General features: G+C 42.8%; 1 protein-coding gene and 1 long non-coding RNA gene across 2 annotated transcripts in view; one reads left to right on the top strand and one right to left on the bottom strand.

The window, feature by feature from the left end:
* TEKT5 (tektin 5) overlaps window positions 1-17,653 on the bottom strand; it is a 57,735-nt gene extending 40,082 nt beyond the window's left edge. Inside the window, exons 1-4 of the mRNA XM_074964641.1 lie at window positions 17,081-17,653; window positions 15,915-15,998; window positions 12,539-12,609; window positions 4,441-4,584 (exon numbers count right to left, since the gene is read on the bottom strand). Coding sequence (XP_074820742.1) covers window positions 4,441-4,584; window positions 12,539-12,609; window positions 15,915-15,998; window positions 17,081-17,653 — 872 coding nt within the window. The remainder of the gene's footprint in view (window positions 1-4,440; window positions 4,585-12,538; window positions 12,610-15,914; window positions 15,999-17,080) is intronic.
* Window positions 10,076-24,795, top strand: LOC141994418 (uncharacterized). The gene is made up of 4 exons (XR_012641123.1): window positions 10,076-10,159; window positions 23,029-23,162; window positions 23,801-23,895; window positions 24,739-24,795. It is a non-coding gene; the product is annotated as an uncharacterized LOC141994418 (long non-coding RNA).
* Window positions 24,796-25,360: the final 565 nt, after the last annotated feature.

Raw genomic sequence — 25,360 nt, 5'->3', positions numbered from 1 at the left:
AAGAACTGGCTCCAATTCCCACCTCTGCCCCAGTCTTTCTGTGTGGTCTTGGGCAACTCACTTAATTCCCCCTGTGCCTCAATTCCCCATATGTAAAATGGAGATAAAACCTTGGCAACCGTCAATCCAAACTGCATCATGGTATACGTACACGTAAGACTTCTGCTCAGGTGTCTGCAGAATCCACTTCTGGCTGACAAGCCCAATTTGAGAGCACCACTTGCCTAACTCACAAGGGTACTAAGGAGAAATTTGGTAGTATTGGTGAGGCACTTGGATAATACAGTGACAGCCAGAGAAAAGCCGATAAATAGGTTGAGTGGAAGTGTAGATGGGGCTGCTTAGAGCCAATGTTCAGGCACCCATTAACATTCCTTTTGCAGTGTACTGTACTTGCCCAAACCTTAGGGAGGTTTGGTTTCATGTCAAAACTTCACAGCTGGTTTGTATCTTCAGAACAGTATGAACCATAATCCCAAATTAATACATCACCAAACTCTGGCTTTATGTGGATCTGGATCTAAATTGTGCAGTCTCAGCCCTTCCCAAGCTCTGTGTGCTGCAAATAGAGCTATATGGAGGACAGAAGTTCTCTCTCAGAAAGGATATGAGATTTTGAAATTTGATGTCATTCCAAATAGGCACAAAACCTGAAATTTCAAAATTCTCCATGAAGAAAAATTCTCCACAAAAATTAGTTTCAGGTTGATCAAAACCTCATTTCAAAACTATTAAAATGCTTCATTCATTTTTATTTTGTACTAATTATAATACAATACAAAATTTAAAAATGTGAAGTGAAATATTTTAAAATGAAAGACTGAAATGTTTCATTCTGAGACTGTCAATATAGGACATTTCAACACTGTTGGAATTCTTTTTCCCCAGGTTTTCTTCAAAAATTAAATTATGACTAAAATGACCGGCGTTCACAAAATGTTTGTATATCATCAGAACTGCATAATCCAACAGAATACAGTTCCAGCTGAGTTTTTCTGACCAGCTGTAGCTGCAAACGTGTATTTAGAATTCGTGGGAGGTTGTGTCCAGATGATGTGTGTAGATACTGGCATAGCTTCCCGCCAAAAATCATAGGTGTGTGAGGGATAAGTCAAAACAAGATTGTAGGTTGACTTTCAGTATCCAAACCTCCTATACCCTGCAGCTGTGGATTTTCAACAGGCTCACCCCTTCATTTGGATCGTGACCTCCCTATACCCCCATTGTAAATGTGTGTTAGGAGCCATGTCAACCAGTTCTCTCTCCCACACCATTACTTTTCTGATCTCATGTGTTTTCAGCATTAGCTTCTCAGCAAGGGGATTAGTTGCACCTCCTTCCTCTGACTTCTCCTGAAATATGACAATGATTCATTCCCCTTGTCAAATGAAAATTGATAAGAATCCCTTGCAGTTACAGGGTGATTGGAATGATGCAGCTAGATCCTTTTGTGGAAAACCACAGTTAGCTTAATTAAAGAAAATCCAACAAGAAAAATAAGGCACCCACAAGGCATAAAAGCTGGAAAGGTGCAGAGCTAACACTGCTGCACAGACAGTTACAACTCATCCTGCTAACTACTCAGTAAGAGTACAACTGCAAATGTTAAAGGCTGTTATGGAAAGGTAAACACAGAAAGCTAGCCTGGATGTGGCAGCATTACAAAGGACACACCCTACAAAGTGGAACTGCACCACTGCCTTCCTTTGAGTTAGTTAAATTCATTTATTTAATGCTCTCTGGAGCCTACTTGATCTTGTCTCCGTCAAAACAAAAATGCTCAAATTTTACAAAAATGAACAAAGATCTTCATGACTAAACTGAAATGCCAAGTCAAGCTTCTGTTTGAGTTTGGATCTACCTTCCTCTACCCCAAGCTTCCCTCTAAAGACATCTTTGAATCTAACCACTTAAAGAACTGTTCACTATTGCTAGAGTTCCAGTCTTATTTTTTTCTTTAATGTTTTAGCTGAAAACTAGGGCTAAATGTTAACAGCTGAAGGGGGAAAAAAAGACAATCCTGTCAATTTTTGTTTTCTCAATAGATATTTTATGGTTTTCCTTGGGGTTTCTCTCTTTCAGATCTGAAATAATAAATTTACAAAGCCAGGAGACCTGGCAGCTCTTGTCACTGAAAACTAAACCACCCAAATGCCACACTTTTAGGCAGTTGTCCTGAAAAGCTTCTGTCACACAGTATGACATCACAGTATCATGCATAAATCAGCATGCTAGATGCATAAGTTTATAGGTTAAAAACCATGCTTGTTGGAGCCAACCCTGCCTGCAGCTACCGATCTGGATCATCTCTGTGCACTTTGTCTTCTTTTGTGCTCTGATGGAATTATAATAAAAACAATTTTCCTAGAAGGTCTTATTCTTGACGGAATATCTTAATTGGTTCATAACACTATTTCCCCAGCCTATAATTTATCTGGTGGACTGTGCTGAATGGTTCAGGTAGAATACATCTGCTATGCTCCTGAATGGAACAGGTATGCTTGAATGTGATGTAATTTCAATCACATGTTAATGGAAAATGGCATTGCTGTGGATAACATGGGGGCATACGAGGAAAATGGCTATACGGTAACAAGAGTATAAAAAACTTACCCACTGGATGTTTTTACCTCAGTTAGCTAGAATATTCTTGTTCACCTCCAATTCCCAGCATGTGTCATGTTGCTAGAGCCAGTGGAATGATTGCCAAGTTCCACCCCAGAGATGCCTGCATTTCAGTAGTAAGTGTGATCCCTTATGAAAAGCACTATTTAAATAAATAGACTCTCTCACCAACATAAGTTGATCCGGTGCAAGATATTATCTCATCAGTCTTACTTCTTCCCCCATGAGCAGACATCTGCAGGTAGTGCTACCTCTCATTTGTAAGTATGAAGTAGACTCAGCATCACAAGTAATGCTGCATTGCAAAGTGATCTCTACCAGGCAGCTAATATGTCTTTAGCACAACAAACACTGCCCTCTGTTGCATGAAGTTATTTTATTCCTGTAGTTTTTAAGCCAGATGTAGGTCTCTCCATTACATCTAAGGCTACCCTCAGGACAGATTCTCTTCAGTCATCAGTAGTTTTCTCATTAACTGACTAGTACCAGGGTTGGTTTTTTTTAAATTAGCTTTTGAAAATCTAAATCCAGAAAATAAAGGTCGAGCTATGCCGAACTTTCTCAATGCTACCAATTTAATGGAATGGTTTAAAAAAATTTGACAAGTCCAGAGACCTAATTCTCAAGTAACCCTGGGCTATTTTTTGGAACCTTGAAGTACAAAGTTTGGTGTGTGTTTGCATGGTTTTGACCCAAATCACATCACACTTTGCAGTTAGAGAGGAATTTTACTTTGATTTTTGTTTGTTTTTTTAATTGAAGGGTGCAAATATTTATGAATCAAACAGTGGGGGAAAATCTGCATGAATCCATGCGAAGATTCCCATGGCTTTAAAGGACCATTCTAGCTGGAAGATAAAACTCACTACAGGCTAAGTTATGTACAGGCACCAGAGATGACCAACTTCCCACACATCTCCAAGAATAATGTTGACCGGGCTTTCATGACAATTACTTGTTCAAACAATGTTCTTTAAAAAGAAACAAAGAGTTTCAAATATGTGGAGACAGGGTTGAAGGTAAATGGGATTCAGCTCCTCATTGGGCCACCTCTGCTTTCAAAGAGGCCTTGCCAGCAAAACCTGGTGGTGTCGCCGATTATTGGTAAATATTTAATCTTCCCTTCACCAGATGACTGAAGGGTGTTGATAAACTCCAGAGGGAGCTAGATCCAGTTATAGGTGTGGTATCACTACAGAGTTAGGTCAACTCAGCGACGTCACTCAGGGGTGTAAAAACCCCACACCCCTAAGCGGTGTGGTTAAGATGACCTAAATCCCAGTGTAGACAGCACTAGGTCAACAAAAGAATTCTTCCGTTGACCTAGCTACCATTTCTCAGGGAGGTGGATTAACTATACCAACAGGAAAACCCTCCCATCGGTGTAGGTAGCATCTATGCTGAAGTGCTACAGTGTAGACCCTCCCCCCTTGCGGAGTCCAAGAGCCCGGGAACCAGTCCGAGTCCAAGTGTCTACACTGTAATTTAATTGTACTGCAGCCTGAGCCCCATGAGCCTGAGTCAGCTGACACAGGCCAGCTGCCTGTATTTTGTTGTAGCGTAGATCTACCCTGAGGCTTATGAAGGAATAAATAAAAAGCAGGTAATAACTGAGGGTAATGGAAGGTCTCCAAGGCAAAATGTGCAATCTTAAGGAAAAGGCCATTTCTTTTTCTTTCTATATAACTTCTTAAAGAAGAGGAGAGACCCTGATGCACATTAAGGCATGCACAGGAATCTGCCCCAGAGATATGGCATGGTGGCATATAAGGTACAATAAGAGTACAATAGAGTACAATAACTATTCATACTTACGTTCCATCTATTTTTTCCACTCCATGATAGAAGCTGATGCTGTCCGATGTGTTCCTCAGGTTATAACACTTCTCATCAATAAAATGTGCTGAATTTTTGTCAGAAAGATCTCTCTCTAGTGCGTGCTGTGCATCTCTGTTGATACTGCAAAGAGCAAGTTCTTACATTAAAATATAATTCATCTTTAATCAGCACATTTACTTTGGCATTGCTTACAGATTAACTGGTTCCTTTCATTTCAGTCCTGTATAGCCTGACTTCTGCCCACCTGATCCTACAGTCCATTGGCCTCTGCATAGTGGCATGGACAGCATGAGCTTATTGCACTGACAATTGGGTTAGAGAGCATGTTTAGGGAAGTGGTAGTTATGGCATATTCTCTCCCCCATAAGAGCATAAGAATGGCCATAGTGGATCAGACCAATGGTCAATCTAGCCCAGTATACCGTCTTCCGACAGTGGCCAATGCCAGGTGCTTCAGAGGGAATGAACAGAACAGGGCAATTATCAAGTGATCCATCCCCTGTCATCGAGTCTAAGCTCCTGGAAGTCAGAGGCTTAGGGACACCCAGGAAGAACACACGATTGCGTCCCTGACCATCTTTGCTAATAGCCACTGATGGACCTTTCCTCCATGAACTTACTTCTTTGAACCCAGTTATACCTTTGACCTTCACAACATCCCCTAGCAATGAGTACAAGGTTGACTATGCATTGTGTGAAGTACTTCCTTATGTTTGTTTTAAATCTGCTGCCTATTAATTTCACTGGGTGATCCTTGGCTGTTGTGTTATGTGAAGGGGTGAATAACACTTCCTTTTTCACTTTCTCCACACCATTCATGATTTTATAGACCTCCATCATATCCCCCCTTATTCATGTCTTTTCTAAGATGAACAGACCCTGTCTTTTTAATCTTTCCTTGTTTGGAAGCTGTACCATATACCCAATCACTTTTGTTGCCCTTCTCCATATCTTTTCCAGTTCTAATATATTGTGACAGACCCAGACCGGTTGGGTGCAGGAGTCTGGTAGAAGGAAAACGCACCGGACACTGGATGAATAGTTTTCTGTTTCCTGAGTGACCAGGGCAGGGGCTACCACAACAGTCAGGAATCTACCTGATTACAAGAAGAAACCAACCAGTTGCTAGTGAACCAAGCCGCCCAAGATTGAGCTCTTCTTCAAGAGGTAGTGGAACAACTAAAGACCCTCTCCAACCGAATCCAAGGGCCCGGAGGGACACAAACCCTAAGGGCAGCAGGCTATCTACCAAAAATGACAGCCGGGAATGACATAGAGGCGTATCTCCTGTCTTTTGAAAGAATTGCTCTGCATGAGGCGTGGCCACAGCACCAGTGGGCCAGCATTCTTGCCCCTTTTCTGTGTGGAGAGGCCCAGAAGGCCTATTTTGATCTGCCTTCCAAGGACGCAGCTAACTACCCCCGGCTGAGGATGGAAATCGTGGCCCGATCAGGGGTGATGGCAGCCGTACGGGCCCAGAAGTTCTATGATTGGAAGCATCAGGACAGCAAGCCACCGAAGTCTCAGCTCTTCGATCTGATGCACCTTGCTCAGAAGTGGCTATGGCCTGAGGCATTCAGCTCGGAGAAAATTTTGGAGACATTGGTCATAGACCAATTTATGCGGAGACTCCCACCAGACCTTTGTGTGTGGGGTAGGCCAGCACAACCCGTCCACATACAACGAAACAATCGTGCTGGTAGAGAGATGATTGAAGGCCAGGAAATTGACCCATCTACCTAGGGAAGGCCCTGTATGAGGCAGGAGACCAACGCCAACCCCAGGGGTTCAGGTGACCAGACACCCAAGGACCCCTAGGTGGAAGAAGAGGGAAGCCGAAGACCAGATGGGAATCCGGGAGGATGGGAATGGATTGGGTGGGGAAGCCCCGAGGCTAAACCTCCTAACCCACGGGACAGGAGAAGTAATTATAGGTGTTATGGGAGTGGGGACCTAGGTCACATAACGGCCCAGTGCCCCAACCTCGAAGAGCCCACGCAGTGTAATCTCAGGGACTGGAGTGGCCCATGCTCCCTCCTCAACCTTCACAGTCACCCCACACAAATATACAAGGCCGGTAAAAGTGGATGGGGTAGAAACCGTGGCGCTCGCAGATTCCAGGAGTGCTATCACACTGATCTCAGGTAAACTAGTAAAGCGCAGCCAGTTAACACAGGCTAAATGTACAGGGGTAACGTGTCCATGGGACTGTTAGCTACTGTGACGCAGCAGGGAGGGGGGAGTGTTGACCTGGGAATGTGGCAGGGGAGTTTCACTGGGAATGGGAGACCTGAGAGCCTGTAACCTGAGCCAGGAGGGGGAGGAGGAGGTAACACCTCTGCCCGGGAATGTGGACAGAGGCTGTAGGAGAGAACCTGCTGGGGGGGGGGGTTAGTTTCAGTTTGGTGCTGGGTGGGGGAACGCAGGGAACCCCAGGGCTGGGGTCTAAGCTCCCTGCTCCCCCAGAAGGACTTGACTGAGGGGTCCTGGGTGTACCCACAAGCTCTGTTTTAGACTGTGTTCCTGTTGTCCAATAAACCTTCTGTTTTACTGGCTGGCTGAGAGTCACAGTGAATCCCAGGAAGAGGGGTGCAGGCCCCGGACTCCCCCACACTCCGTGACCACTACTACCCCATCATACCAGTAAAGCTAGAAATTCAGGGAAATGTCACTCGGGTGAAAGTAGGGGTGGTCCCACACCTCCCCTATCCCATGCTCATTGGCAGAGATTTTCCTGGGTTTGGAAACTGGGATTGCTCCCACTTGAGGGGTTTGAGGAAGAGGAACTCCCCGAACTGAGGGAGGCCTACACAGCAGAATGTTCTCCCCCAGTGTTCACGGAAGTATCCCAGGAACGATTCCCTGCCCCCGGGGGAGGCTAGAAGACCAAAAGGGAAAGAAGGGCTGCCAAGGCGTTGGGTACCCGAATCCTGCTACAAGGACAAAGGGCCACCTGTGTAGACGGACAGACACGGGCTACTAAAAGGAAGGACCCTGAGATGCAGGAAGGTTCAGAAACTGGTTCCAACACTCCCACCCCCCGCCCATACACACACACACACACACAGAGCCAGCCAAGAGGGTAGAAGAAGATCCCTCTCAGAGTTCCAGCTGATAAGTCCTGGGAGGGTGACTTTTGGATGGGACCAGGTGGAGGACTCAAGGTATGAGAGCGCCAGGAAGGAGGTGGCCAAGATAGATTGGGTACCCGTAGTGGGAAAAACTCGAGGGCCTGGGCCGTACTTCATAATCAAGAAGGACCTCCTGTACCGGGTCGTGCGCATGCAGAAGAAGAGGTACACCATCCCCTAGTATTCTGGAAACACCAGAGGGCAATATTAAACCTTGTCCACAGTCACCTTTTTGGAGGACACCTGGGGGTGGAGAAAACCCAGATGCGAATCTTGCGCAGGTTCTTCTGGCTGGGGGTACATGAGGATGTCCATCGGTACTGCATCTCCTGTCCCAAATGTCAATTGTACAGCCCTCGTCCACATCTAAGACCCCCTTTGGTACTCCTACCGATTATCGAAGTTCCGTTTGAGCGGATCGCCATGGAAGTGTTACATTACTACCTGCTCGGGCATAGATTTGTCCTTGTAACTGATCATGCCCTTCTTCAATGGATGCAGCAAAACATGGAGAAGAACTCCAGGGAAACCAGGTGGTTCTCCCTCCAACCTTTCCAGTTTCACATGCAACACAGAGCAGGGAGCCACCATGGTGATGCCGATGGTTTGTCACGTGTGCACTGTATGGTGTCCAAAGCTGCCCAACCCCTCGGTGTTGAGCCGGGGGGGAGGGATATGTGACAGACCCAGACCAGCTGGAGGCAGGAGTCTGGTAGAAGGAAAACACACTGGATGAATAGTTTTCTGTTTCCTGAGTGACCAGGGCAGAGGCGTCAGGAAGGTGCTAGAAGCAATTAAGTCAGGCAGACTCCATAAGACACCTGAAACCAGTTAAGAATTGATTAGAAGCAATTAAAGGAAACAGGCTAATCAGATCACCTGATGCTCATTTAGAACCGGCTGGGACTAGTTTAAAAGGAAGCCCCCTCAGAGAGGCTGACTGGTAGCAGCTGGGAGTAGGAAGGTGTGTTGTGGGAAGATGGGGTGAAAGAAGGTGCACAGTAAAAGACCTGGGAGAACAAGTGTGGTCAGGTACCTAGGAGGGGCCGTTTGGGGAAGTAGCCCAGGCAAGGGCTATAGCTCCGGAAGTATAGGGAAACTACCTGTTTCTGCTGCCAATTAGTGTCTCTGGGCTGGAACCCGGAGAAGACAGCGTGCTCGGGTTCCCCCCAACTCCTGCACTACACAAATGCTCCATGAGAAGGAAGACAGGGACTAAAGAGGGTTCTTACACCAAACCTGTTGACTGGCCGATGATGAAGGTGACTCAGTAAGCTGTAACCCTTGCCTCTAGGAGGGGAGAGAGGCTACACTGAGGGTCACAACACACCTCTGAGGCAAACCCTAACTGCCTAGAAGTGCAGGACCCCCCGAGGCAAAGCTGGTGCTCTACCACAATATCTTTTTTGAGATGTGACTAGGACTGCACACAATATTCAAGGTATGGGTTTATCCTGGCTTTATACAGTGGCATTATGATATATTATGTACTCTTATCTATCCTTTTCCTAATGGTTCCTAACATTTTTCTAGCTTTTTTGTCTGCTGCTGCACACTGAGTGGATGTTTTCAGAGAACTATCCACAATCACACCAAGATCTTTCTTGAATAAGAACAACTAATTTAGACCCCATCGTTTTGAGTGTGTATATATATATATAGTTAGGATGTTTTCCAATGTGCATTATTTTTCATTTATTAACATTGAATTTCATCTGCCATTTTGTTGCCCAGTCACCCAGTTTTTTGAGATTCCTTTGTAACTCTGCCATCTGCTTGGACTTACCCATCTTGAATCATTTTGTATCATCTGCAGACTTTGCCACCTCACTGTTCACCATTTTTTCCAGATCATTTGTGACTATGTTGAACAGCAAGGGTCAAGTACAGATCATTGAAGGACCCTGCTATTTATCTCTCTCCACTGTTAAACTGACCATTTATTCCTACACTTCATTTACTGTCTTTTAACCACTTACTGATCCATGAGGGATCTTCCCTGCCCCACCACTTAAAACTCTGGTATTGCCATCTGGACAGCTCAACACATTTAAAAATCATCATCATTTTGGTGATGGATGGATGGCCAGAAGGGATAGAGATAAAAATTGGCTGTTTTATGCATTATGCACTTGTAGCGAAGTCCTGTAGCTGGCATGACAAACTAGCTTTTGGAGTTTCTATCCTCCTGTCTTGGAGAGAAAAAGGTAGGAGACTTGGAACAGGAACACCTGAGCCAGCTATGTTGCTACGGGTGGGAGGCAGAATGGAAAGACAAGTACAGTGTTCAGCTCTCCCAACCCTGCAGATTTTGCAGTCAGACTGATCTAAAGCTAGTCAAGTTTTGGGTGGGTAGAAAGCCACACCCTGCCTCTCCAGTGTTACTGCTCATCCTGCCCAGAAGGAGGGGATATGTGGCTCCATCTCTGTTCTCTTAGCCGCATGGAACTTTTGTAATTTCTTTTTTTGCTTCTTCCACAGCAGGGGACACCAGGCCCTTTGACTTCCGTGGGAAAGATATGGATAGAGAAAGATCAAGACCCTATTTCTCTCAGTAGTAAGAGGTTTGCTAGTATCTTGGCATTTAAACTCAGCAATATATCTTCTGTCAATACTTTTCAATGGAAACATTATAATTAGTATCTTTCATTTTGGTCATAAAACTGTATCAAAGTTAACTTAGAAATCACAGCCAATAGAAGTGAGTAGAATTCATGCTGCCAAAATATAAATGTGGCTTTTATTTGATCAGTATTAAATACAAAATTATTTTAGGTGTTGCAATAATGAGTGGCAGACATGCACCTCAGCTTGACACCTATAACAGTACCATTGACAAGAACAGTAATTATAAAACCTATTTATATATGTCTTTCCCATGTGACCTAACCATTAAGTATAATCACCTCCCTTTGATGTATAACTGGAAGCAGGCATACTAATGGCAGTTTTGCACTAGCAGGGAGAGAATAGAAACATGAATCTGTTTGTCCATATCATTACTGAGTAGTTGAAGGAAGTGAATGTAATAAGACTTATCAAATCAGATATTAATTATTCTAGAATAATTTACATTTCCCAAGATAGCTTAATAAACTCTGAAAGAAAATAAACATATTCCATTATAACAATCTTCTTATAAAACCTTTATCCATAAAGAGAATCTAAATCCATTCCACAATATCTCAGTGACTTCTACATATCTGCTGATCTGCTTGGATTCCAGTTTGATTTATCTGGAAGGGCGACTTTTGGATGGGACCACGTGGAGGACTCAAGGTATGAGAGTGCCAGGAAGGAGGTGGCCAAGATAGATGGGGTACCCGTAGCAGGAAAAACTCGAGGGCTAAACTGCCCCTTTCAGTTGAATATTGTAGTAAAAAAAGTACTTCAGTCCTTCAGAATTTTATTCCAGTGTGGCACATAAGCCATGTTTGCATCATTTAGTCATAAGAATTATGATTTTCCTTTTAATTAACAAGGGATTTCAGGTTCAACATGGCATGTGAAAGCTGAGTTACATTTTTCTTCAGAAGCTTCAGCTCACAGCATATGTACCATCCGCATCCTCCAGGACTGAAGCTATTTGTGCTGTATGAGGAACTCCCAATATACAAATGGCTTGCACTCATGCATTCATAACAGTTTCAGGACCAGACCCTCATTTAGCCTTACTAGTGGGATATCTGTTTTTTCCCCACACTTTTTATTAAATAACTGAACAGTTAATACTTGGCTGTTCCCATATATCTGTACAGTCATCTTCACGTAGATGCAAGCAAGGAAATAAAGATCAGTCCTTTACCAGCATTTCTGCATGTTTCACTCGTATTAGATTTAGTTTTTCCTTTAAATTCCTATTACATTAAGACTGGATTTCCAGAGGTATAGTTCCTAATAAGAATTGGATGCCTAACTCCCTTTCATGCCTTTGAAAATCCCAGCATAAAATTGCATATTATACACAAGGCTCTGACAGTGAAACTTGCTATATTCTCAAATGTCTGTTTGTCCCTCTTTTATCCTATTACTACTATAGTGAGCACCATATATTGACTCACTGATATAGGTGGTGACGCTCTGATAGGCCAAAAATCCCTCTAGCTTGATTCTCCTTTACTGTACAGTAAACGACCAGTCATCCAGCAAATACTTATCACATACAGGAAACATACTTTTTAACATTTATGATTTATAATTCAAAATTCACTTCTCCCTGCATGCAGCTATTGTACATGATACAGTAGTTGGAATTATTGTACTGGTTTTCAGTATTCTGTGAAAACTATTGCACACAGCACCAAACTGATGGTAAATCCTCTTATATCAAAGGACTCATCAGATTGTAGGGCTTGACCATGCAAGGTGCTGTGCACTTGACTCTGATTAACAATGGGAATTGGAAGTTGAGGGTACTTAACTGATTTTTCCATTTGATGGCCAAACCAAAAACTCAAAAAATGTGTTTCAAATCAACCAACAATTTTGTTTATTGTTTCAGAAAGAAAAACAAAAACATTATTGAACAAAATGTATTGTCTGAACCAAAATGCAATGTTTTATTTTCTTTTGGGGTCGGTCCCCCCCCCCTTTTTTTTGTTTGTTAGCTAGTTAAATCTAGCTAGAAACATCTAGAAATAAAAAGTTTAAACATTTCATTTCAAGAGTATTGAAATGAAATGTTTCAACTTTTGGGGAAAATTGTTTTACCTTTTTTCCCTCTAGCCAAAACTATTCACCTACTTCTACCTAAATTCACAAACGGTTGTGGTTGACCCCAAACTGTAATTTTCAGCAAATAAACTATTAGCCATAAAAATTTCACCCAGTTCTATTCAGCACATTATTATGTTTTTGCACTTGTCACTCCGCCTTAAAAATATCTTCCAGTACTGGATTCAGTTCCTCTTTCATTTAAATGGGGTTTAAAAGCAAACACTTACCCCAACTGTTGATCAATTCTTTCTGCAAGTTTTCTCATTCTTTCTTGACAAGACTTGAACGAGTCAACCTCCTATAATGAAAAATGTCCAACTGTCATTACATTAATTTGCTTGAGTGTATATAAAATAAACTTAACTATTTTGCAGAATACATACATACACATCATGTATCTAACTGCGTTTAGGGAAGTCGAGAATGTCCTTTGTCAGTACTGAGATATGATATACTGTGCACCAGTCAAAAGAGGGAGCATTTGATTTCCTATTATCTCTTCTTCTGGGCAATAAAGCTGTACCTTAGCACTGACACAACTTGTGTTTATGGCTTATGTAATATCAAGCACATTAGTAGATAGGACTACCCTAACAAATATAGGATCAAATTCTGCTTGACTTAGGCATGCTAGAGACATTTCACACCTGAGGCTTAGACCATTAACCCACACTCCTTAATTTTTCACTCACATTCCTGGAGGGAAAAAATTGTGTTATCTTGGAGTTTAGTTTGAGAAAAATCTCGCTTCAGGGGAAAACTCCTTATGAATACTGATGTAGTTTTCTTCAGAAGGACTAATATTAGCCAAGAGCTTCAAAGCTGAAGTTCACCTGGCTTCCGAAAACCAAACTCAAACAAACCATATTGGAAACCATGTAAAGACCATAATCATGGTCTCCCAAACAAACTTAATTTTGCCTTTGTACTGCCCCACTGCTTCCCTTCTTCAGTCCATTGTATCCTTCATACCTAGCTTGTAAGATATAGTTCTATATACAATAGTTTACAAAACTCTGAATATATTTCCTTAAGTGGTTTAAGAAGTCTTTAAGACACCTTAAATTAAAAAAAGTATTTGTTCAGTGTGGTTTTGGAAGATAGCAACTTCTAGACATGAGCGTCTCTGATATTAAGTAATGAGCCTTTACTACCATATTGCCTTTGCTGCTACCATGCAAGTCCCACAAGTACGTGTTCTGGATTTGGTCTTTAATTATGTGGCCCCTTTAAATCTCTTCTGTGGTTAACTGTAAGTCGTTTAGGAAGAAACCTTCCCTTGATGTTGGGTAGACACTAAGTCTGATCATCTAAACCTGGACATAAGGGTGTAAAAATCATAAATATTGCAAAGCTGGAAATTCAAAATCAAGGTCCCCAGTTTAAAAAAACTATAAAAAATGATGGAAAATAAGAAAATGCACAGGCAGTCACCTGAACAACTTTAACTCTGCCCCAAACCTCTGCCATGACAATGCCTCTACGTTTCTAGGCAATGTGAGCCTCTAAGAACACACACGTTCATGTTCACACACGCTAAAATATCAAGAGCGCCTCTTAGTTGACCTTCTTCTGTCTTACAGTGATCGCACTGGCATAGACTTTGAACAAAATGATAGTTTTATTCACACTGCAAATTCCTAAGGCTGGTTTCTTTAGGTCCAAAGGTTACCAGCAGGTAACTACCTATGGGGCCAGTTTGAATTTAAAAGAGCACAGGACGGTATTCGTAGTAGTAGTGGTATTACTGAAGCACCTAGGAATCCTGGGCATAGACCAGGACCCTATTGTGGTAGGCACTGTACAAACAGGACAAAAAGACTGTCCCTGCTCCAAAGAGCTTAATTAATCTGTATTTCACACTCTCAGATTTAAACATGCCTCCAAATGCTCTTAAAACAATTCCAATACTTTCTTCAGAACCTTTCCCAATAAGATGATTTTTTTTTGTACCCTGAACTCCAGCTCTGACACTGCCCGCTAAAGGTATGTATGCACTGTAATCAGGGAGTCTAATTGCAGCCTCGGTAGACATACCCCGGGTAGATTTAATGTAGCTATCTCGTGTACTGATACAATGAAGCGATAGCAGCCGGGGCTTCAGCGTGGCCACGCCACCAGAGTAATTACCCAGCACTCCAAGAAGGTTCATATACCAAACTGAAGCTCATGCTGCTGTGGCTTCACTGCTATCAATGCCTAAGCTTACCTAGACTGAAGTTAGCTCACATAGGTCTACACATGCTGCAATCATACACTCCATGGTTTATGGAGCTGTACCCTCAGAAGCAGCTAGTTTTTTTTCCAGATGAGTCAGTCAGCCAAGCAAGGAGTGTAAGGGGGCCTGATGGGACTAAGTGCCAAGTAGAACACCTGTGATTGATTGATTGATTGGAGGGCCAGGAAGGGGGGCAGAGCTAGAATAGGATCATTAGACTCCTGGACCTTACAGTCAGGGGGATAGCTACAAGGGAGACCACAATCTTCTGTAGAGAGAAATCCACAGTGTGTGAGTCAGCCCCTAAAGGACAGGAAAAGGGTTAGTTGAGTGGAGAAAAGAAAAGCTGTAAGGACCGAGGGAGAAGCTAGAGGCCTGAGAACCAAAGGGAGGCTGTGTTAAGCACAAGCTGCGGGGAAGCAGCAGAAGGGAGGTTGGAGGTAGGAAGTGGCCCAGGAAAACAGCAGCATGTATGAAGCAGCAGACCTAGCTGCTTAATATAGGGTCCCTGAGTTGGAACCCAGAGTAGAGAGTGAGCCTGGGCTCCCCTGCCGCTCCTGAGGAAGAGGCATGCAAGCTGAGTAGAAGGAATGTTGAATCCAGGTTGGGACTGAAGCCTGACCCTGAAGGACAGGCTGAGGAATAGTCCAAGAGGGGGCTGAAGGCTCTTTTGTATTGGGATGTTTTGTGAACCCTGGAAGATAACAGAACTTTATATGACTTGGCTGGAGGGCCAAGCTATGGAGCTGGTGAGAGGCAGATGGCCTGCAGGAGGTGCTGGAGACAAGGGCCGCTTGCAACATTGCACCCTGACACAAGAGGACATGATGGGTGGTGAATACAGTACCTTACAGGTGGCTACACAGATGAAGCCCAAAGATAGCTTCCCAGATGACTGCTCCAGAGCAGTGATTGGAGGAACCACCAGAATGAAGCTTTCTTTCCTGGCTATTGGGGTAAGGAAGAAGGAGTATTCTTTCATCCTTCCACCCCAGCTTCCCCTCTTCGATGACCCCTGCTGCATTCACATAAACTCACTTACATTAGCTCCCTCCCCTCCTCTCCCTGTCGACTAACTTCCCACAGGATAGATTGACCTGGGTATTCAATTATATGAAGAGACACTAGAAGAGAATTTATGTGGTGTAGTGTCTAAAGCTTTCTGACACCTTACCCATCACGGCCAAAAAGTAACAATCATGTTCATGATTAATTTCTCAAAATTACTAGGGGTTCCTTAACTTGATGTGTTTTTCCCCCTCCTCTTCAGTCTTGCAACTGAATTCCAGAGAGAGTTTGTGTTTTTTGTCCAAATAAAAACTACCCGCTTTGATTTTTAGCTATTTTCTACAGATTAATTCATCAAGTAACAAGTCTCATCATACCTGTATGAGGTTCTTTTCAACGTCATCATGTACTAGGTCAATCCCCATCCGCTTCTCACGGTTATATAAGCATTCCAAGGCTACCTGCAAGCAAACCAGAGGAAAATTTGCATCAAATTCAGTATTGCACTATACAAAGGAACTTCAATTTACTTGTCAAGGGACCGTTGAACGGATTGGTAAGAGGTGGCCTTCTAATAAAGGTGGAACAGAATTGTACTTGATACTTTGGGGTGGTTTCATTGTATATAATGGATGAATGTCTGTGATTCATGCTTATCTCTGTTGGCATTTGCTTTCTAAGGGCAAGCTGCAGTCATAATTTTGTCTAGTAATCAACTGCATAAAAATTAGATGGACCAGAACCAGTCACTATACCTCAACATATCTGAGCTTTGGAGTAATTTGGATCTGAATCCAAGCTTTGTGTCTACAACCTTCTTCTATACTGGGTCATACCAAAACCCCTGAGTCAAACCTACATACTACAGAGAGTGATCTGTACATATGTAGGATATTTAAATAGGAAAATGAGATTAGGATCTAAACCTTTTCCAGGCCCATCTTTACTATACATGTTGCATTCATGTGTCTTGAACAACAGTAGCAAATGGAATCATACTAACCTTCTGTTCATGGGAAGACTTCTGTTAAGAGATATTATAGAGTTATCTGCGGACAGCCTTTCTGAATCTAGTGGGCCTAACTGAATGTGGGTGACTAAAACCCAGATTTTCAAAGGTATTTAGGCTCCTAACTTCCATTGAAATCAAGGAACCTTAAATACCTTAGATCTGGACCTGAGGCCATGATCCTGAATTTTGATTTTTGTATTTGTACTTGCATACAAGTTTCTTTGACGGAAATAATTTCATAGATAATATTCTACAAGCTTTTATAAACTCAACTTTAGACTTCCTATGTTTTTAGTGTTTGCTGACGTCCATTCCTATACAGCAAAACTTAAATCCATGTTAGTGCAGTTTTTCTGTTGGAATTAACTTGCACCTCAGATCTTCAAAATGCAATCTCTAGGGCTCTGTTTTGGTAAAAATAAGAGCGAGGCTTAGACATACTAATACATTCGGTATTAAGCTAGAACTCCATCCCTTTGCTTTGCCTGTGCCCCAAAGCGGTTTAGAGAACAGTAGCTACCTCTGACCCACCTTCAGTGGCCTTTGTGCCTCATCAGCAGCACACTCCAGCCGCCTCTTGGCTGTTTCCAGGGTACGAATCTCCGTCAGCAGACGGTCTAGCTCATAGGTCAGCTCTGACCTCCAAAAATCGATGTCAGACAGTCTCTGTCCTAGGCTTCTTCCAGTGTTGTCCTGTGTCTGGTGGGTCAGCTGGTCTTTGTCTTGCATCAGTCTCAAGGAATCATCATTCAGCCGGCCAGCCCAGTGCCGGCAGGACTCCGATCCTTTGTATTGAACCGTGTTTGCCTGGTACCAGTCGCGGGGGGAGTAGCGAGCATATAAGGCAGACCGCACTGAGGGCAGTATAGTGGGTGGCCGCAAAGGGGCACAGATTCGCATATTCCCCTGCTCATTGGAGTTGGTGGGGACTGCAGATACTCTGTAAAACAGGCTGGGTTTCCATGAGTTGAGGTAGCGGTAACCTGGCAGGTAGTAAGACTGGTAACTGTCCTGAGTTGTGCTGGTGCAGACTGGCTCAGGGAATAAGTAGCTCTTTTTGGGGCTACAGTAGCTGGCTGTCTGAGTGGTTCCAAGGAACTCCATCCTGCTCCTTACCTCATGCACCCACCCTTACTTTGTAGCTCAAACGCTGCAGCCTGTGTAGGTTCAAAGCCCAGACAGGAATGGTTGTATCTCCTGGCCAGTGCTGCTTTTATTGCAGGTACTGCTTTATCCTCTGTGACTCAGTGATGTTGTCATAAAGCCTACTGAGGACATCATTATCCACAAAGGACCCTTAAGCATGCTCAGGTTGGCTTTATTAAACAAACAAACCAACTGCACTCAGGAAGCAGGTTGCTTTGAAAGACTGCAGAGGATTGTTATTAACTGCATAAGCTCCCAGTGCAGACATGTGCTCAGGTTCCTGGGAACATCTGGCTCACACCAGCTATGCTTAGAGGCTTAACACAGCCTTTGGCATAGTCACCCCCAAACAAGTAACTGTATAGTTATCTGTACAATTGACTTAGAGAACCGGCCGAGTGTGTACAAAGTAAAACTGAGTAAAAACCTCAGTCTTTGCCTCTGTTTGTGCTTTTACATGAGGTTTCTTTTGTAAGGTGGAGAGTCCTCTCTCACGCCTCCTTTTAACTATCTTATTCCCTCCCATTTACAAATATTTACTAACATCCCATACTGGAAATACATTTCTCCTCTCTATATTTTGTCCTCTGTCCTACATCTTAGTCTTTCTTAAATCCACTGCTTTGAGACCTCTATGTGGCTCATCCCCATACAAGGAATTTTGCAGAAAAATTAATTGTTTCAATAGAAATAATATTTCACTGTCTTAAACAATACTCCTTAAATTGCTGCAGATTGGTTTCAAAACTGTAGGTGTTCAATTCTGGACAATGACCATCTTAGCTTTTTATCTACAGCATATGAAAGTGTATAATTTTCAGTTTGGGGAAATACATTGTATATGAGCATTAGTTACACTGTGGCACATTCCTGTCTGGGAAAACTAGAGAGACACTGTCAGTTAATTTGGGCTCAAAATTAGGAGGGTTTTTGTTTTTTTTTGTTTTTAAAGATGACTTCTTAATGTAATTTCCCTGCCGTGTTAGGAAACACATTCAGCAGCATTGTGTTAGCATGCTAAACCCAGGGAATGAAGCTACATCAACTTCACTGGATGTTGGTTTGGGCTTTTTAAGCAGAGAGGGCCTGATTCTGCAAAAGCTTGTGCATATAAGTAACTTCACTCCTATGAGTACCCCAATGAACTAACACACTGCAGCTACTCATCGGTGTAAAATTATTCATGTGCATCATTGATTGCAAGATTGCTGTCAGAATTCATCACTTACTTCAATCCCAGCCAAACACTGCAAAACCTATTCCCAGCCAAGATGCACCTGTGAAGTAGCTCATAATGTCCCAAGAGAGGGATGGTTCTGTGGCACACTTCTTCTCTAGGGTTCCGTGGCACATTCTTTTCCTGGTGTTCCCCAGGGGAGAGCCTCTAAATAATCTCCCAGAAGCAGAGAAGATAACCTGGGCCTGCTGATTACTTTTTGAACTGGGCTAAGGCCCTAGTTCAGAAATGTATTTGAGCACACGCCTAACTTGTAAAAAGTTCCACTGAAATCAGTGGAATTAATCACATGTTTGAAGCTCGGCGTGTATTTACATATCTTGCTGAACTGGAGTCTAACATGAAGCCATGTGTTTCATATGGAAAGTAATGCATAAATTCCCAGATATTTAATTCTCCTTTCACTTTGTTTCCACCCCAATATAGACCTTTGAACTTGCCTGAACATTAGATTCACCTTCTTTTCTTTGCTTTTCCATATAAGCAGAACAACCAGCCAGATCATTACATAGCAATAAATGCAGAAAACATGTAATTATCATATGGCAATAAGCATACCCCGATGTAGGTATATTTGAATGGAAAAAAATATAGAAGGGAAAATGTCTATTGATGATAGTGTAGACCCCAAACTCTATTGAAGAAGTCTAATGTTACTATTTTAAGAGGTTTCCTTCTAGTTTGCCTCTTTTTAGCAAATGAAGAGTTATTTAGAAAGCCTATTTATTTTGGTTGAATTGTTTTGGTGGGGTTTTTTTGTTAGTTTGTTTAATCAGCAAATGTTAAGTGGAAAATGCTTGTGTTTGGTAGGAGACAATTTGCAATGTTGTGTTTAATTTTTTTTTTCCTATAAAGACCAATTTGACTCTGAGCTGGAAGACCTAAGCTGCAAACACTGCCAGATGCATACTCTTCTCTATATATAGGTTTGGCAGAACTAGATGTTTATTTTTTTATCATTTTGATGGGTATTGAGATTTATTTTCAAGCATTTTCCTGATTTTTACTGATATTAAACTTTCACAGTTGCAGAAAATTATGGGGAAACCAGACAATAATTGACAGATGCTAAAGCTTTAAAACTGTTAAAACACAAATTGTCAACCTCACATTTCACAGTATATAAAGCAAATATCCTTAAATCAAATTCTTAATTTCTCAAGCAGCATTTTTCTTACTTTCCTATATGTAAATTTTGACTATCAATGGAACTATTTTTCATTGGTCGGAGTGCGTATGGTGAAATAGACATTTACTGATAAAAATATCTAATCCTTCCAAACTTATTTGTGTAACACTTTGCCAGGATCAGACCAGCTGGAAATATTTCCTCCATCCAAAGTGTTAACTAAAATAGTCCTAAAGTCAAATGAACATACTATGGAATTGGCCTGTCAGTCTAGCAGCAGTGCAACAGGCTCCAGTGTAGGGTATCTGAGGGCTTGTCCACGCTTACTGGGGGATCGACAAGTGGCGATCAATGCATCAGCAGTCGATTTAGCGGGTCTAGTGAAGTCCTGCTAAATCGAATGCAGATCTCTCCCACGTTGACTCCTGTACTCCACCGGATCAAGATGAGTAAGGGGAGTCAACGGGAGAGCATCTCCTGTCGACATCGCAGAGTGGGGACAGATCTAAGCTACATCAATTTGAGTTATGCTATTTTAAGACATATGACGCCTTTGAGGAAAAAGAGTATAAAAATCAAGCAAATTAAATTACTGTTGAGGGATTTCTTAATTAACGCTTGAGGAAGCAACACTACTAGACAGAGTAGCCAAAACTTTGCTCCGTGGGCTCGAGTAGGACTGTGAGCCAGAGGGGCTTCCAGGCAGCCAAGGCCTTGCCTTGAGGGAATCTGACACAGGCCAGAGGGCTGAGGAGACCAGACCGGGAGAGAACAAGTTGTCCACAGAATGGGTAACCACCTTCTCTGTTTGCCAAGCAGGAACTGTGTGAGGCTAGCACAGGGCCAATTTGTGTATGTTTGTGAAAGAGAGGCTCACTAAGAGGAATGGATAGCTCTTAATGTATAGTTCTTTAATGTCTAACGTAGGAGTTATGTGCTTAATGTAACCGTTTACCGTTTGTGTGATTTCTTCTCAAATAAACTGCAGTGTACGCAAGTTAATTACGGTGGACCTTTTTCACTCGTATGACAGTAATCTGCTCCCCTGGGAGCCATTAAAGATCCATTCAGGGGGAGTAGCCCCCTGGTGCCAACACTCAAGTGAAGGAGGAATAATATTGAAAATGGGACTTGCCTAATGAAATTCATTGGAAGGCAACCATTATCTGCTAGTCAGAGAGGAGAAAAATGTGTTCAGAACTTCTGTGAACAATAGCAATGCCATTTTCTAGACTGAGTAATACATGATCTCTCATGTATCAAATTTTCTTTTTCAAAGCCAAAAGGTAATAAAAGCTATTTAGTGGGCCAGTATAACAGGACAGATAACCTATATATGTACCCCACCCCTTTATTGGGTAGACTGGCTCAACTATTTGAGTGTGTCACCCTCTAATGACTGGCCTACAGAGTTTAAAAGTTGCACTATTTTTAACTCCTGGGTTCTCTGCTTTGTATGCAGACACAGTGATGGGGTGAAGTGTGTCAGGATTATGGTAGCACTCACTGTTTCTCGTTTCACTGATTACTTTAGTAAGACTCTTTTTAAACAATTTTTTACAGCTAAAAACAAACGCTAGTGACAACTAGTGATGATTCCTATTTAGTTCATCTGCTAGAGACCTATGCTTCCATTTCGTATACTGCATGTGAGTAGTTCAACTGACAATAGTAATGCCTATTGATTTCACTAGGATTATCTATATGGATAGTTGCCCTTGAATGGTCAGAGTGCATCAGTAGGCTAACAAGCCATTCCAATATTCAAAGGCTTTACCTTTCTTCCTTGGAGAGAATTTCACTCAAAGTAACTTTGGAAAAGCATTGTTTTATTTGTAAGTAAGTCCATGCATAGATGTCACAAAGACAGCATAGGAAGTTTCACAGTAAACGAAATAATCTCCCAAAGGTAACATGTTACAGTACAATTCAGAAATAAATCACAGTGTAAAAGTGGTAATGATAGATTAGTAGCAGAATCTCTCCCTACAGATGTGCATTCATGGTTGATCCAGTCTCATCTGGACTAAATGAAGAACCTTTTCCTTGAAATTCCAACACCATCTTCTTAGAACTGAGATTTCATTTGTTTATAGGGTTGCCAAAGACAACCAAATAGAATGTAAGGCATGGCCTCCTCAAATTCCTATTTCCTAATTACTAATAATTGTCACAGATATGTCCTGTGCTCTGAAAAGTCCATTATGGTATCCTACAGTTAGTAAGTAACTAACTAAACTAAAGCTGAAAATCTTTGAACATCCATAGTGAGGAAATGATTTTTTTAGCATTATACAGTAGTGCTATCCAGACTGGTGAAGTAGGAAGTTTGATCACATGACACATTACAAACACTAGTTGCCAAAAGTCAAAGGGTGAGGCAGGTAAAGGAATTTGGAAATAAGTCTTAGATCATTTTAAGTTTCTTACAGTGATCTAAGATCTTAAATTGACTTAACTGGCAACTTTTAAAACAAAAATTGGGGACAAAAATAGATGGGAAGGGCACGTATAGTGGCTTGTTCTTTCTCCAGCTGGGCACTTTATAAAAGGGGGGACAGTCTTAAGTATTGAAATACCTATTTAACTTGATGTGAAAAACACTGCACCATTTCACTTGGATGCAGAAGAAAGTTAGGCAAAATGGCCCAAAGTAACCTTCCGAAGGGGGGACAGGGAGAGAGGAAAAATCAAGATGGCTCTTGAGGAGTTTTTTCTGCATCCTGTTTTGCAAGGGCACTTGCAGCACAGCAGAAAAGGGAGGCAGTGTACCATGCAGATCAGTGGGGTAAATAGAGCATAATTGGATGCCTTTGAATGGCCAATTCATATATGATGATATAAGTGTCCTCCTTTGTAAAGTAGCATGTTTCTCATCCCCCAGCTGGTTGTGCATTATGGTCTCAAGAGAGGGGCAACCTGAACGTATAGCACCTCCAGCAACGTGTAATTTCAAATTTTTTTCAGGTCAGATCGCTCCAGCTGGCAGTGAAATTCACAGAAGGGGGTAAAAGGGAGGAAACTTCCATGAGGATCCACTTGCAGAGTTCCTCCTTGAACGTTCTATTGGGGAGTGGGGTTTGCTCCCCATGGGATCAGAGGTAGGGACCACCCAGAAACCTGGAGGATCCTTGGGAGATCATGGTCATCTGTGTGGTGGTCCTGTGCCCCTGTACTGGGTCAGTACCCCCAGAAGTATAGGCACCGACTCCATGGGTGCTGCAGGGCTGGAGCACCCGTAAGAAAAATTAGTGGGTGCTCAGCACCCACCAGCAGCCAGTTCCCCTTCCCCCCCAGGGCCTCCTATCTACCGGCAGCCCTGACAATCAACTCCTCCCCCTCCCTCCCTTCCAGTGCCTCCCGCCCGCTGCAATCAGCTGTTCCGCGGCATGCAGGAGGTGCTGGGGGGACGGGGAGGAGCAGGGATGGGTGTGTTCAAGGGAGGGGGTGGAAGTGGGTGGTAAGAGGCGGGGCGGGGGTGGGAGCTTGGGGAAGGGATCAGGTGGGCAGGGCCTGGGGCTGAGTGTGGGGTTGAGCACACGTGGGACCCGGAGGAAGCTGGCGCCTGTGCCCAGCAGCATCCTTGCTTATTGGTAGCATGGCTACATCTACCTTTTCGGGATTCTTTGTGGAGCTGGTGGGAGAATGGCATTCTCCTTTGGACTCACCTATGCCTAATGTGGGACCACCTACTTCCTACATACAGCTCACAGAGTCCCTCCCCATTCCCTTCTTGCAGGTCTTAAACTCTTGGAATTCCCTGCAAAGATCATGAAGAGCGATGGTGCTGCAGAGCTGCCTCACCACACTGGCAGGTGGAACTGGGAAGTGATAGTAAATATTAACCTTTTTAGTCCTCTTTTTCTTGTATGTTAAATTCACTTGCTTATTAACTATTCTCTCACAATCTTTATGATATTAGCAAAGAGTGTTTGAATTTTAAGGCCCACAGTGTTGATTCTTAACCTGTACGTGACCTGTATTCAGGAATTTCATGTGATTTAAATAGTGGGCTGTATCTCATTATTGCTGAGGCCCCCAACTCTGTGGGAACCGAGGAGTCCATCGAAAAGGCCCCTCAAACGAATAAGTGTCTATAGCAGTGGTGGACAACCTGTGGCCCATCAGGGTAATCTGCTGGCGGGCCACCAGACAGTTGGTTTACATTTGCACAGCCTCCCACAACTCCCAGTGGCTGTGGTTCGCTGTTCCTGACCAATGGGAGATGTGGGAAGTGGCGGCCAGCAGATCTCTGCAGCCTGCGCCCCTTTCCGCAGCTTCCATTGGCCGGGAACAGTGAACCATGGCTACTGGAAGCTGTGGGCGGCAGTGCAAATGTAAACCAACTGTCTGGCGGCCCGCCAACGGATTACCCTCATGGGCTGCAGGTTGCCCACCACTGGTCTACAGTGTAAACAAAACTTGATAATTGATAAGGGGTACTTGTTATTACAGGTGAGTTCTGTAATGGATGAAATAATGACCCACTGAAAGATGTTTCTAATTCATTTGTCATTTGACTGGATTGATGAATAACAAGGAATCTCTAATCAGATAAACTGAGGACCATAAAAGAAATTCCATTAGTAATTAGGAAAAGAGAACACATGGTAAAATTAATCATGGGAAAGTATTTTTCCTTCCTAAAAGGAGTTTTTGTCTCACCCCCTGTAAAAGAGAGATGGTTCAGGAGTTACTGTGGGGAATACAGACTGCCACCATCCTACCAGAGACAGAGGAGGAAGAAACAGAGGCTGGCTCTTTACTTTATGCTAAGGGTGGTAAAGTATCCATTCTTTCTGTATAGTGCTGTACTAATCTGATTGGTAATCTTTGATTAAATAATTATATCTGAGCCTGTTATTTGACAATCTCAAATTGTTAATTTCAAACACAGAACAGAAGATATGTATGCAGAAGGTACCCCCTATGTGTGAATTTTGGAAACACAATCTGGCCCTTCCTATGTAAGAACCTTCAAGATGTTTGACATTATTTATTATTTCTAACTATTCTGTGGTTGAGATCAGCAATTTCCCTTCTCCCTTTGGGTGTACTTTGGCTAGATATGCTGGCATGAGCTCTCACACTAATGTGAATTTTCATTTCTCATTTAATCAGCCTTCCTCTGTAAAAATATGAGTGAGCAAGTTTTATGTGGCTCAGTATGCACAAGAGGGTATAATTTCTCCAACTCCTATGATTTTAGGGGTTGGTTTTGGTTTTAAATGAGGAGGTTACTGAAAAGCTATTGATTGATTTGGTTAAGGTACAACATAACATTGTCAAATTGTAGTCA

The sequence above is a fragment of the Natator depressus genome, chromosome 10, assembly GCF_965152275.1.
Source record: "Natator depressus isolate rNatDep1 chromosome 10, rNatDep2.hap1, whole genome shotgun sequence".
Lineage (NCBI taxonomy): Eukaryota > Metazoa > Chordata > Testudines > Cheloniidae > Natator > Natator depressus.
This window is presented reverse-complemented; position numbering and strand designations above follow the sequence as displayed.